The sequence below is a fragment of the Clarias gariepinus genome, chromosome 16 (genome assembly GCF_024256425.1).
Source record: "Clarias gariepinus isolate MV-2021 ecotype Netherlands chromosome 16, CGAR_prim_01v2, whole genome shotgun sequence".
Classification (NCBI taxonomy): Eukaryota; Metazoa; Chordata; class Actinopteri; order Siluriformes; family Clariidae; genus Clarias; species Clarias gariepinus.
The window spans coordinates 22,586,013-22,598,234 of record NC_071115.1 but is presented as its reverse complement, the minus strand read 5'-3'; the positions used below and the strand labels follow the sequence as shown (position 1 = coordinate 22,598,234).

The 12,222-nt window shown below is 38.3% G+C and overlaps 1 protein-coding gene across 1 annotated transcript; it reads left to right on the top strand.

The window, feature by feature from the left end:
- Positions 1-1,300: 1,300 nt before the first annotated feature.
- Positions 1,301-11,654, top strand: scpep1 (serine carboxypeptidase 1). The gene is made up of 13 exons (XM_053515472.1): positions 1,301-1,479; positions 3,382-3,503; positions 3,594-3,683; positions 3,972-4,127; positions 4,280-4,354; positions 4,549-4,621; positions 8,365-8,402; positions 9,014-9,142; positions 9,237-9,321; positions 9,524-9,637; positions 9,961-10,098; positions 10,841-11,004; positions 11,420-11,654. Exons 1-13 carry the CDS (start codon positions 1,416-1,418, stop codon positions 11,480-11,482), a joined length of 1,311 nt encoding a protein of 436 aa, XP_053371447.1. The 5' UTR covers positions 1,301-1,415; the 3' UTR covers positions 11,483-11,654.
- Positions 11,655-12,222: the final 568 nt, after the last annotated feature.

Genomic DNA, 12,222 nt, shown 5'->3' with positions numbered 1-12,222 from the left:
CAGAATATTCAATTTTACTTATACCACTTCAGCGCTGTTATTTCAACTGTAAAATATATAAATATACAAATAATCAATTGGTGCATGTGTTTGTTTACATTAAGCAAGTTGCTTATTAGTATCTTATTTTAAAGTAGTTTATTCAATCTGGCAAAGAACTGTTATATAACATCGCTTTTATTAAACATTTTTATTTTATTTATAAAGCAGGTTAGCTTCAGGCAAACCCCCAAGTACTGCCAAAGTTTCATTAAATTCTGACGGCCCAATTGTGCATGATGCTGTGACATATTCTGACTGGACACATATATAGACAGAAAACTAGTTTCGGGTCACGTGTAAAACCTTCCTTTTATTTTTATAGATAAGTTGAGGGTGTATTACTGTACCAACATATCTTCAATAAGGTCACAATCATTTGAGCAGGGTTAATCAATACAGTAGTAGGTTTCTCGCCTGCAATGTTGAAGGCCTAGGTTTAATTCCCACCCAATGGCAATAGCAGTTTAAATCAATGTCATTGAAAATGTTTATAAGCATTTTAGGTTACTATGAAGACAGCAAAAGTCATAAATGTTAGTACACACCTGCATACATAATAAATCCTTAATGTAAATTTGGCTAACATCTGTTAAAGTGGAGGAAAAAAATTAATTAAGAGCTTCCATGCTTTTGTAGAAGTCAGAAAGTATAAAACTATTGCCTTTTGGTATTTCTTCAATTAATTGAAGGTGCTGTATAAACATTGTGTGCACACTCACAATCAGCTTAGAATAGCTTTGGAATAAAATAAGTGCAAAAAAGTGCAGCTCCGGGGTCCCTAAACTTGGAGTTGTTGCCAGTGTGGCCTTTCTTTGCATGCACTTCCTGTGTCTTGCCCCCATTCTCCAACAGAAGTTGGACTGGTGAATGAGTGCGTGCATGGTTCCCTGTAACTGTCTGGTATCCGTATCCATTACATCCAAGTTAAAGTGGATAAATGTTAAAGAATGTTCTCCTTGTGCTTGATGGGTTTTCTTCTTGTACTCGGGTTTTCTCCTACAGTCCAAAAACATGCTGATTGGCGTTACCAAATTTCCCAAAGAGAAGGAGAGAGAGAGTGTCTGTGTATGTGTATGTGTGCCCCATGATGAACTGACACCCTGTCCAGGGTGTACCCTGCCTCGTGCCTCCTGGAATATGTGACTGTACACAGGATAAAGCGGAATGGACGATGAATCAGTGAGTGAGTGACATACACACGTGACATAAACCGATCTGGATGGAAACCCCGCCCCTAGTCGGTTTTGTCCTTGAGTCAGCTGACTCAGGAGTCATGTGATGTCTTCTTGTAGTTTCCAGTCCCGCAGCAGTTTTGAAGGTGTTCTGAGTCAGTAGCGGGAACCGAGCAGAACCGACCCGAGACGGCAGTAAAGATGGCGCGGTGCTGCATTGGCGCTTTTGTCGCTACTCTACTATTTACATCTTGTTTGAACGGGGGTAAGATATTCACTACTAGTGTGACTTGTGTTAGAGGAAACTGCATCACGTTATGCAGGGATAAAGTACTTGAACGTGGGCAGTGACGTTTAAATCTGAGTTTTGTTGCTTTCATACGAACCGTTTTAATTTCCTCAACCGGATTTCTAATTTTGTTTTTGATTCGTTTGGAGTTTGCTTAAATCTTCTTACTGTTTTGATAATATTTATGTTAATTATTGTTTGTAACAAGCGCTGAACTTATTAGAATACTTTTAAATGTCTTTTTTTGTTTATTTACACTGTTTTTCTGCTTAACGGTGAAAGTGAAAGAGAAAGAGCCGTTTTAATGCTACATCATGTGGAGTTCTCCATATCACAGCATTGTAATAAGGCACTGCAAGTATCCACTTTTAAAGGGAAAGTCCACCTCAAAACACATTCACTATGATAATACTGAAACTTTGCTCATGCATGTTGTGTCTGGTGCTGATTGCTTGGTCGGTACTTTGTCATTCATTCATTCATTCATTCATTCATTCATCTTCTACACCGCTTACCCTATTACAGGGTCACAGGGCCGGGACCATGTCCCAGGAGCGCAAGGCAGGGTACACCCTGGACAGGGTGCCAATCCATCGCAGTACACACACACACTATGGGCAGATTGGGAATGGCAGTTTGCTTAATCGGCGTGTATTTGAACTGTGAGAGAAAACTGTATTACCTGGAGTTAACCCACCAAGCACTGGGCAGTCAGAGCTCAGAAGATTAAGGCACCAAGTTACTGATTGGAAGGTCTGTGGTTCGAGCCCCAGCTCCACCAGGTTGCCATTGTTGGGCTCTTGAGTAAGGCCTCAACCCTCTCTGCTCAAGAGGCGCTGTGTCATGGCTGACCCTGCTCCCTGACCCCAGCTATGCTTTGCATATGGGTTATGCGAAAAAAGAATTGCACTGTGCAGTAATGTATATGTGACAAACACAGGCTTAACTTAAAATAACATTAAAATTAACGCACACAGACCCTAGGAAATAAACCCTCGACCGTGGAGGTGCGAGGCCACAGTGCTGCCTTTTTGGCGTTATTTCTGTTAGAAATGAACAAGAGTCTGCACAGGCAAGGGTGTGGTGAACATCAATTCTTTTTTTTTTTTTTGGTATAACTGTACTATTAAAAATAGAAATAAATCCTTAAGTAGCCACCGTAACTAGCGGGCTAACTAGCTCGGAATGATTTGTACATTCCTGTTACAGGTAAATTTGGTAAAAATGCTGTCACTTGTTTTTTGCATCTGACAAACTACTGACAAGCCAGAAGTTATATTCATGAAAACTGTATTGTTTGCCATGTTTTTGTTTTTTTAGCTGAATGCAAGCTAAGGAAAGTGTAAGTCAGGGTGAATATGGAAAAAATATCGATAGAAGTTTAAACTAAAAGCATAATCTAAGAATTTCTTTACAAAATACTGAAAATCAAATCTTAACTAAAGAGATAACTATGCAGGTCATTTAAGATGGACTGTTTGCTTTAGTCAGCTGATGAGGTGACACTGTGGGAAAAGTTAATTACTATGTTTGAGTGATCTAATAAAAATGAATTGAGAATTTTTTTTTTTCATAATTTTCAGCTGTGGCACATTTCAGCGTTGGCACGCTTATTTACTGGTGGCTGGTTCTTGAAAGAAGGCTGGAATTCAGAGTGACCCAACCTTTCCCCTCAACCATGCTTACTCTCAGTTTTACACTGTTGATTTAACCCTTGGCACCATTCCTAATTACAAATTTCTATCACAGCAATCCCGGGGGTTGCAGTGTAATTGTAATGCAGAGTAAATAACCCTGTGCTGGTCATTAGTTACAAAGCAGATGTGAATTAATAATGTGAATTATACTCATTTCCATCAACCTGCTCATCTCTTCCAGTTTCCGGTAAAGAAGCATGGGATTACGTAAACGTGCGTGATGGGGCTCATATGTTCTGGTGGCTTTACTATGCTGACACCTCAGGCAGCTTTCAAGATCTGCCTCTGGTTATGTGGCTTCAGGTGTGATCTCTCAGAAATCATTTGAAAGGATTTTTGTCTGTTTAACATCATGAAGAAATCAAATCACTTATTCATGTTGTTTCGGATCAGGGGGGTCCCGGAGGATCAAGCTGTGGTTTTGGAAACTTTGCAGAAATCGGACCTCTTGACACAAATCTTCAGCCGAGAGAGACTTCCTGGGTGAGTGTGAAAATATTTATTTTTAGTAATGGAAAAAACTTTGTTCTTTTTCCCCTCCGAATGTGCATAAATCTGACTTGGGAAGCTGACACATATGCTGTTTTGAAGCTTAACTAGTTCCTCATTTTCTTATCACATCGAACGTCATATGAGTCAGGAAGTGTATCCTGAAATTCAGTGAGATGTTTCCAACATAATTAAAAAATGTGTTTTAATATTGACTGCTGTCATTGTCAGGGAGACTATAGGGGGAGGAAAAATGTCATTATGATATTCTTGTGTGTGTAGGTGAAGGCAGCGAGTGTTTTATTTGTGGATAATCCAGTCGGGACTGGATACAGCTACACAGACTCGTATGACGCTCTTACTAAAGATGTGGCAATGGTGGCGTCGGACATGATGGTTCTCTTGCAGCAGTTCTTCTCCAAAAATACTGAGTTTCAGGTAACACACACTCTAAAATTTAAAGTGCAACATATGGTGTATTCTTTCTTACTGAGGCGCCTAAAAACTGAAAATCCTATAAGGTCATCGCATCGCTTAGTAAGCCTTAGTGTGTTATTAACTCCATTATATGTTTTTCCTCTTGTGCACAGAGTGTTCCTTTCTATATATTTTCTGAGTCTTACGGAGGAAAGATGGCAGCTGCGATTTCACTCGAGCTCACCAAGGTACAGAAACATGCCTAGGGTCATGCTCCTTTGTTGACCTGAAACTGTACTTGACAGCATTTTTTTTTTTTTTTTGTCTAATCACTTAACATATGCATTCCATATGTATGTTTGGGTTCTTTAGTCATGTGCTTTAAAGTATCAACTTCCTCTTAAGCTTGTTAGAAACTATGCATCATTGTCTCTCTGTATAGGCTATAAAGAAAGGTTCCATCAAGTGCAACTTTGCTGGTGTGGCCCTGGGGGACTCGTGGATTTCTCCAATTGGTCTGTTTTTTTTGGTTGTTTTTCTTCTTCCCCTTTTACAAAAATATATACAGTATGTTTTTTTTTTTTTGTGTAAAACCGTTAAAGGAAATGCTCCTAACATCAATAAGTACACATGCTGACCCAGTTTTACACTGTTGGTAAGAATGTAATTTATTTGCAGATAATTTAGTCAATTAGGCTTCAGACATAAGGGACAGAAGGCGTCTTTACATACTGATCAAAGTCCTTGTAGTGTAAAAGTTGCAGGCTGTGTAATTCAATACTCAGTGTTGTCACAGGGGATGTGATACTTTGTTATACCAAATGAAGAGTCAGGTAGAGTTACAGATACTGATACAACAGTGAAGTAATTCTCCTGGCTGGATCATGTTAAAACATTTTAAAATCATTTTAATACAGTAAAAAGTCCATTTTTTTAATTGTCAAAATGATTTGATGTTAATTTATCAATTGTACGGACGTTGAAACAACATTGGTATACAGGTGAAACTTTAAAAATGTTAATATCGTGCAAAAGTTCATTCATTTCAGTAATGCAACTTAAAAGGTGAAACTAGTATATAAAAGACATGCAAATATAATGATAGTTCAATCATAATTGAGATAATTATGGCTTACAGCTCATGAAAACCCTAAATCCACAATTTTAGAAAATTAGAATATTACATGCAATCAATAAAACAAGGATTTTACATAGAACATATCAGACCTCTGAAAAGTATACAGAGTACTCAGTACTGGTTTGGGTCCCATTTGCAGCAATTACTGCCTCAATGCGGTGTGGCATGGAAGCTATCAGCCTGTGGCACTGGTGAGGTGTTATAGAAGACCTGGATGCTTCAACAGCGGCCTTCAGCTGTTCTGCATTGTTCGGTCTCATGTCTCTCATCTTTCACTTGGAAATGCCCCATGGATTTTTTATGGGGTTCAGGTCAGGCGAGTTTGCTGGCCAATCCAGCATAGTATTCTCACAGTCATTGAACCAGGTTTTGGTGCTTTTGGCAGTGTGGGCAGGTGCCAAGTCCTACTGGAAAATGAAGTCCGCATCCCCATAAAGCTCATATGTGGAATGAAGCATACTCCAAAATCTCTTGGTAGACAGCTGAGTTGACCCTGGACTTAATGAAGCACAGTGGACCAACACCAGCAGATGACATGGCTCCCCAAATTAACACAGACTGTGAAACCTTCACACTAGACTTCAAGCATCTTGCAGTATGTGCCCCTCCATTCTTCCTCCAGACTTCAGGGGCCTCATGTATCAACGCTGCGTACGCACAAAAACTTTGCTTACGCTAGTTTTCACGCTCTCGGTCGGATTTACTAAAAGTGAAATTAACGTGAGAATGTGCGTTCTTCCACGCCAACTTCATGTCTGGCGTACGTGTATTTCTTGTGTGTGTTTGTTTTATTTCCGTTGGCGACTCCTAGAGGCAATTATGTTAAATTGCACACTACAAAGTATCGCACCAACACGTGAAAAACATTGCTATCGACTGTTTGTTATAATTGCTATGACTATTGTTGCGATCGACTGCACGCACACTGCTATAAAGGCGCCATCTGAAGACGAATTTGCATACGTGAATCGGAAACATTTCCAATTAATAAATGTGCAAATAATATGTGATGCTCAAATGCGCCTAACAAATATTGTGGGTCAACCCATGATTCATTCATCTTCACAAACAGCATGGTTGGGATGAGGCTCCAAGGTGGCAGTGTGCGCGATGGGTGGCTTCTTGGTGAGTGTATGTATTTAAAGATATTATTCCAGCTAAGTTTTTTTTTTTATTTTGTTATTAATTCCGGAGGACAAACTTGCAAATAACAGTCTTTCTCCGGTCTACCTCTGATAGGAGCACCTCTAATTCACATTCTGTTAAGTTTCTCTTCTTGCTTGTTTTTTCCATTGCTTTTTCGTTTGGTTTTGCCAAAGTGGAGTCATTAACATATTTATACGGAGGAGGAGGCAGGGAGGGGTTTTGCGCTCGTGCACGTGGCCTCAATTTCACGTTAATTCGGATGTACAAAGAGAATATGCGTGGGATTCCGCGTACGCAGTGTTTCATACATCAGATTTTTTTACTGCGTACACACATTTACAGCTTTGTCTGTACGCAATGTTTTAGTATGAATTCAACGCAAGTCTTTGTACATGAGGCCCCAGGTCCTTTGTTTCCAAATGAGATGAAAACGTTGCGGCTTGACAAGAGGAATATGACATTTGAAGACCATGTCCAGGATCCGTCTGTGTGTGGTTGCTTTTGATGCACTGATTTCAGCCTCAGTCAACTCCTTGTGAAAGTCGCCGAAACTTTGGAATGGCCTTTTCCTGACAATTCTTTACAGACTGCCGTCATCCCTGCTGCTTGTCTACCTTTTTCTTCCACATCTTTGCCTTCCATATAACTTTATATTAATGTTCTTTGATACAGCACTTTGGGAACATACAACTTCTTTTGCAATTACCTTTTGAGGCTTTCCCTCCCTATGGAGGATGTCAATAATGGTTTTCTGCACAACTGTCAGGTCCCATGATTCTGCTTCCTACTGAACCAGACTGAGAGACCATTTAAAGGCTCAGGAACCCTTTGCAGGTGTGTTAGCTTAATTAGCTGATTAGAGTAAGACACTTTGAGCCTAGAATATTAAACCTTTTCACAATATTCAAATTTACTGGGATTGTGGATTTTGGATTTTCATGAGCTGTAAGCCATAATCATCTCAATTATGACAAATCATGGCTTGAACTAGCTTGCTTTGCATGTAATGAGTCTATCTCGTATATTAGTTTCACCTTTAAAGTTGCATTACTAAAATAAATTAACCCCGAGTGGCGCAGTGGTAAAGTGCTCGCCCTATCATCCAGAGATGGCTGGTTCAATTCCTGGGTGATGCTGATTGGCCGAGCTCTTTCAGAGGGGAGGAATGAGAGGTACTTCATGCTCCCACATTAATCACGGCTCTACAGCCAATCAGGGGCGTCTGTGAGGTCATGCAAGCGGAAAGAGCGGATAGCGCTGTCTTCCGAGTGTGTTACGCCGCCCCCAACGAGCAAAGATATGAAAAGATATAATCGGCTGGCGTCACGTGGCTCGGAGGAAACGTGATAATCTTTCGCCCTCCCGACTGAGTGGTAGTAGTAGCCTTAATGTGGGAGCGCCCTAGTGATGGGGAGGAATTGGACACAACTTAATTAGGGGGAAAATCAGGCAAAAAATTTATAAATAAAAAAAGATAGTCTTTGATGTAATGACGTAAGAACAACGGTGACTATGAGATGATGTGATAACTTTGAAGAATGCCCCTAACACAATGTTGCAGAAATGTTGCAGTTGTATTTAGACTATTAGACTTACAGCTGCGGTGGGTCTAAAGAGGAGTGTTTATTTTATATGAACGAATGAACACATTAGGCGAATTTTCCCCAAAACTGAAAATTACAAATTTAAGGCTATGAAATTTAAGCCTGCTTGTATACAGTAAAAGTTAAATAATGAGAATACACATTTGCATAATTATGTCCCAGGATCTAAAATCAACATTATAATTCTCACTATTTGGTCTCATTGCCATTAACCTGTTGTACTGTGTAATATTGGACTGCAAAAAAGCATGTCATTTACAGAATTCTTGTTTGAACAGCACACTTTCTTTTGGCTCTTACTACATTGTCTTAGAAACTGCTGGTCACATTTAATCTGTTTTTTGTTCTTTTTCTATTTTTTTTACTACAGACTCTGTGCTGACATGGGGACCCTATTTGTACAGCACTGTAAGTAGCACATCATGACAGCAACCTTAACATACATCGCCAATCAAAAGTGTTTAAATACTCTAGTTTAAAAAAAAAAAATTTAAACCACCTAATCTTAAACACTACAGAAATGGGTATGCATTACCTCCTGTTGATACGGAGCGGTTTTCCATGAGAAAGCCTTTATTTAGCATTTTTAGAAGGAGTCTTTGGAGACACTGCTTTGTAACAGTCTGAGGTAAAGAAGGGTTTGCAGTTTGACAAGCTGGACCTTTTTTTGAGGGAGGAATAAGAAAAGGACAATTTGTAGGTGCCATAGTTTAAGTCGAGCAGTAATTATCATAACTTGTCACATGAACAGTCAGCAACAGTAGATATAACAAATGTGAAACAAGTGCAGTGTTTTTCTTTTAAAAAAGTGTAAGGGTACTGTAGATGTAAAGATGTAGAGTTGTGTAATTATAAGAAAGCATTTAATGTAGGGATAGTAAGAATAACTCACCTGGTTCTATTGCATTCTTGATCTAAAACACCTTAAATGATTTTGTGTATTTACTGATACTATTAATATGGGCTATTATTAATTAAAAATGGACCATGTGTGTGTGTGTGTGTGTGTGTGTGTGTAGTCCCTCCTGGATGATTTTGGTCTTGGTGAGGTCATGCGAGCAGCTAAAGACGTTCAGAAGGCTCTTGACCAGGAACAGTATGACACTGCGACCCAGCTTTGGGGTGTCGCAGAAAACGTCGTGGAACAGGTCAGGGACATCAAGATGTACACAAACTTTAGAGCATTCTATAGCTTGATTTAAGAATGTGTTTTCAGTTTCGTTTAATTAATCCCCCCCCCAGAACACCAATGGAGTGAATTTCTACAACATCCTCACTCAGAACAGTGACATGCTTAAATCCGACACACAAAATGAAGGCTATCTGTGTAAGACACACTTTTATCAACCAGTTAGAAACATTACTTTGTTTGTTGTATAATTAAGAAATAAACGTTGCATAATGCTGTTATTTTTGGTATAATAATTAGAAGGTGGTTAATCAAATTAGTATAAGAGCATGGCCTGTATTATTAAGCCATAAACATGGGAAACTAATATGTTTTATTTACTTTCTTGTCTTTGGCTCAGCTGGTTTAAAACGGCGACATGTTCGACCTCTGCATGGGCGGTCACTGGATGAGCTGATGAACGGACCAATCAGGGATAAGCTTGGCGTCATTCCCAAAAATGTAACATGGGGAGGTAAACATCTGTTTGTGGATAAATCATTTTCTCCACACAGAAGATTTCACCGTATGGGTCTGTGTGTTAGTTGTTCCTGTTGAAATAGTAATGTACAGTATCATTATTACTTTAATATTCACTCAACCCACTAATTGGTATACACGGTCCTAAACCAAATGTCCTTTTATGTTTTTAACCACATTTGTTATTGCAACAAACCCCAATGAGTTTGCTTTTAATTCTCTTTTTACATCAGAACTTTGTTATGTAACAATTAGTGTATTTATGCATTAATTCTGTATTACATCAACTCTGCTGGTGTTCGTGTGTTTTGTGCTTAGGTCAGGCTGAACAGGTGTTTTCCAGCATGTCCGGCGACTTTATAAAGCCTGTGATTGACATTGTTGATGAGCTCTTGGCTGCAGGAGTGAACGTGACTGTCTACAACGGCCAGCTGGACTTAATCGTAGACACCATGGGTAACGCACATGACTGTTGAATTAATTTTGATTCAAAATTAATATTATAGGACGCAAGTCAATGCCTTCCAGTAAGCTCTGGTCTGTAGAAATCTTTCGTACTTAGCCATTTCAAGCCACAGTGCTCTGAAGGACTCAGAAGGACTGCTCTAGAATGGCTGTGTTGGATAACTTTCGTTCTGTCATCTGATTAACACAGTAACAGTCATGCTGCATAATAAAGCCACGTCCCACATAATAAAGCACATACATGCATCAGGGTAGCAGGAAATTATATAGAAAAATAAAGATAGTTTTTACTCTCGTAAATGTACTTAAATTGTGTTACAAAACTACAGAAAACTATTTGGCAATAGAACAGTGGTACTTTAAATAAGGAACAAAAACATACAGCTGTTGTTAAAAGTAGCTTAAAAATAAAATTTAATGTTCTACAAGTGAACAAAAACATTAATTTGTATACCTAAATAATACTTACAAATCTATTTGTACCTACCTAATCACATATTTAGTTTTTTTGGCACAATATAAAACTATTGCATGTACGTAAGATGCCATATCTTGTGTGCTCTTATCTTTACTATTGTAGACTTTTTCATGTTTTTTTTTTTTTTTAATCTACAGTAAAGAATAAAATGGTTTTAATCTTGATTTTCAAGACGTAACATTTAAGTACAGGCTGAAAATTGTTCTATGTCATTATTAAGTAACAACATTATATTAAAGAGTTTGTGTTTTGCAGGTCAGGAGCTTTGGGTTAAAAAGCTGAAATGGGACGGACTTGAAAAGTTCAACACGATGAAGTGGACGGCGCTGGAAGACCCCCAGTCAACAGGACAAACTGGAGCTTTTTATAAAACCTACAAGAATTTTGCTTTCTACTGGATCCTTAAAGCTGGACACATGGTAATGAACTTGTTTAATCCTGACTCAAGTTGATATTCAAGAGTATTGTATGAGGTGAATGTATTGTTTATTAATATCAGAGACATTACAGTAAGAAGCAACTGCACTAAAACCTGAACCAGCAGGACAATGTGAAAGGATGATTGAGACAAAACTCTTTATTCAGTCAGGCAAAAAGTTAGTGACAGCATAGAAGGAAGTGCTATGGTGTATATATGTTTACTGTAATGTACTCATGACTTACAGAGGAAGTCAGTCTTCTTAAACTTCCTTAAACTTTACAGTCTTATATACACTATTTTGTCCAATACCAATCCAGTTCTGTTTTAATTATAATAATTATCTCATGGACCATTTCTATGGCAAAAAAAAGTAAACTCTTTCTCTGCTACTTTTTTTTTTTTTTTACCCATAGATCCCATCCGACCAGGGGCCGATGGCACTCAGGATGTTGAAGATGGTGACACTGCAGGAGTAAATAGAAGCTGCTTGACCATTTAAGACAATCAATACACTTCAACCAAAATCAGTGCTTTTTTATTTGTGGCTTAACACCAAAATTCTGTCTCTGATTACCACATTGTTTTTGATCAAACTGACTTTTAAGTTGTTTTAAACGAATAACCCCTGAAATAAATGTTTTTTTTTTTTACATGGGTCTTATTAATGATTTTTTTCACAGAATACAGTATTTTTAATTCCTTGAGAAAGTAAAAGATCCACACTGTCCACTAAACTGTAAGCTAAGGAATGTTTAGCATCATACTGAATTAATGAATATAAATATTTCCAATACCAATTTCCCAATAACTCCATCCATTTAAACGTTTAATAATTGAACTGTGACAATTTGCTCTAATATGCATACTATATACTGAATATTAATAGTCAATTCTATGTTCATATTTCTATGTTGAAATGAAAACACAAAAAGTAACTGCTTGCATCAGGCACATGCTGTCTACACAGGGGTCTTGGTTAAGCTTAGATGTTATGGTCTTTCTTACCTAAATGGGCTTTACTGGTTTTCCCACTTTGGTACTAAATTAGTCAGTTTCATAAATGGAATATAACAAATTATATTTACTTTGTTACTGTACTTAGTACTTTTAGTACCACGGTGCTGTGTAATTTTCGATGGTGCAAGCTGCCACCTGCTGACTATTATGTAATCATGTGATTTGCCTTCCCTCTTCCAAATGCTCAATCATGTAGCAG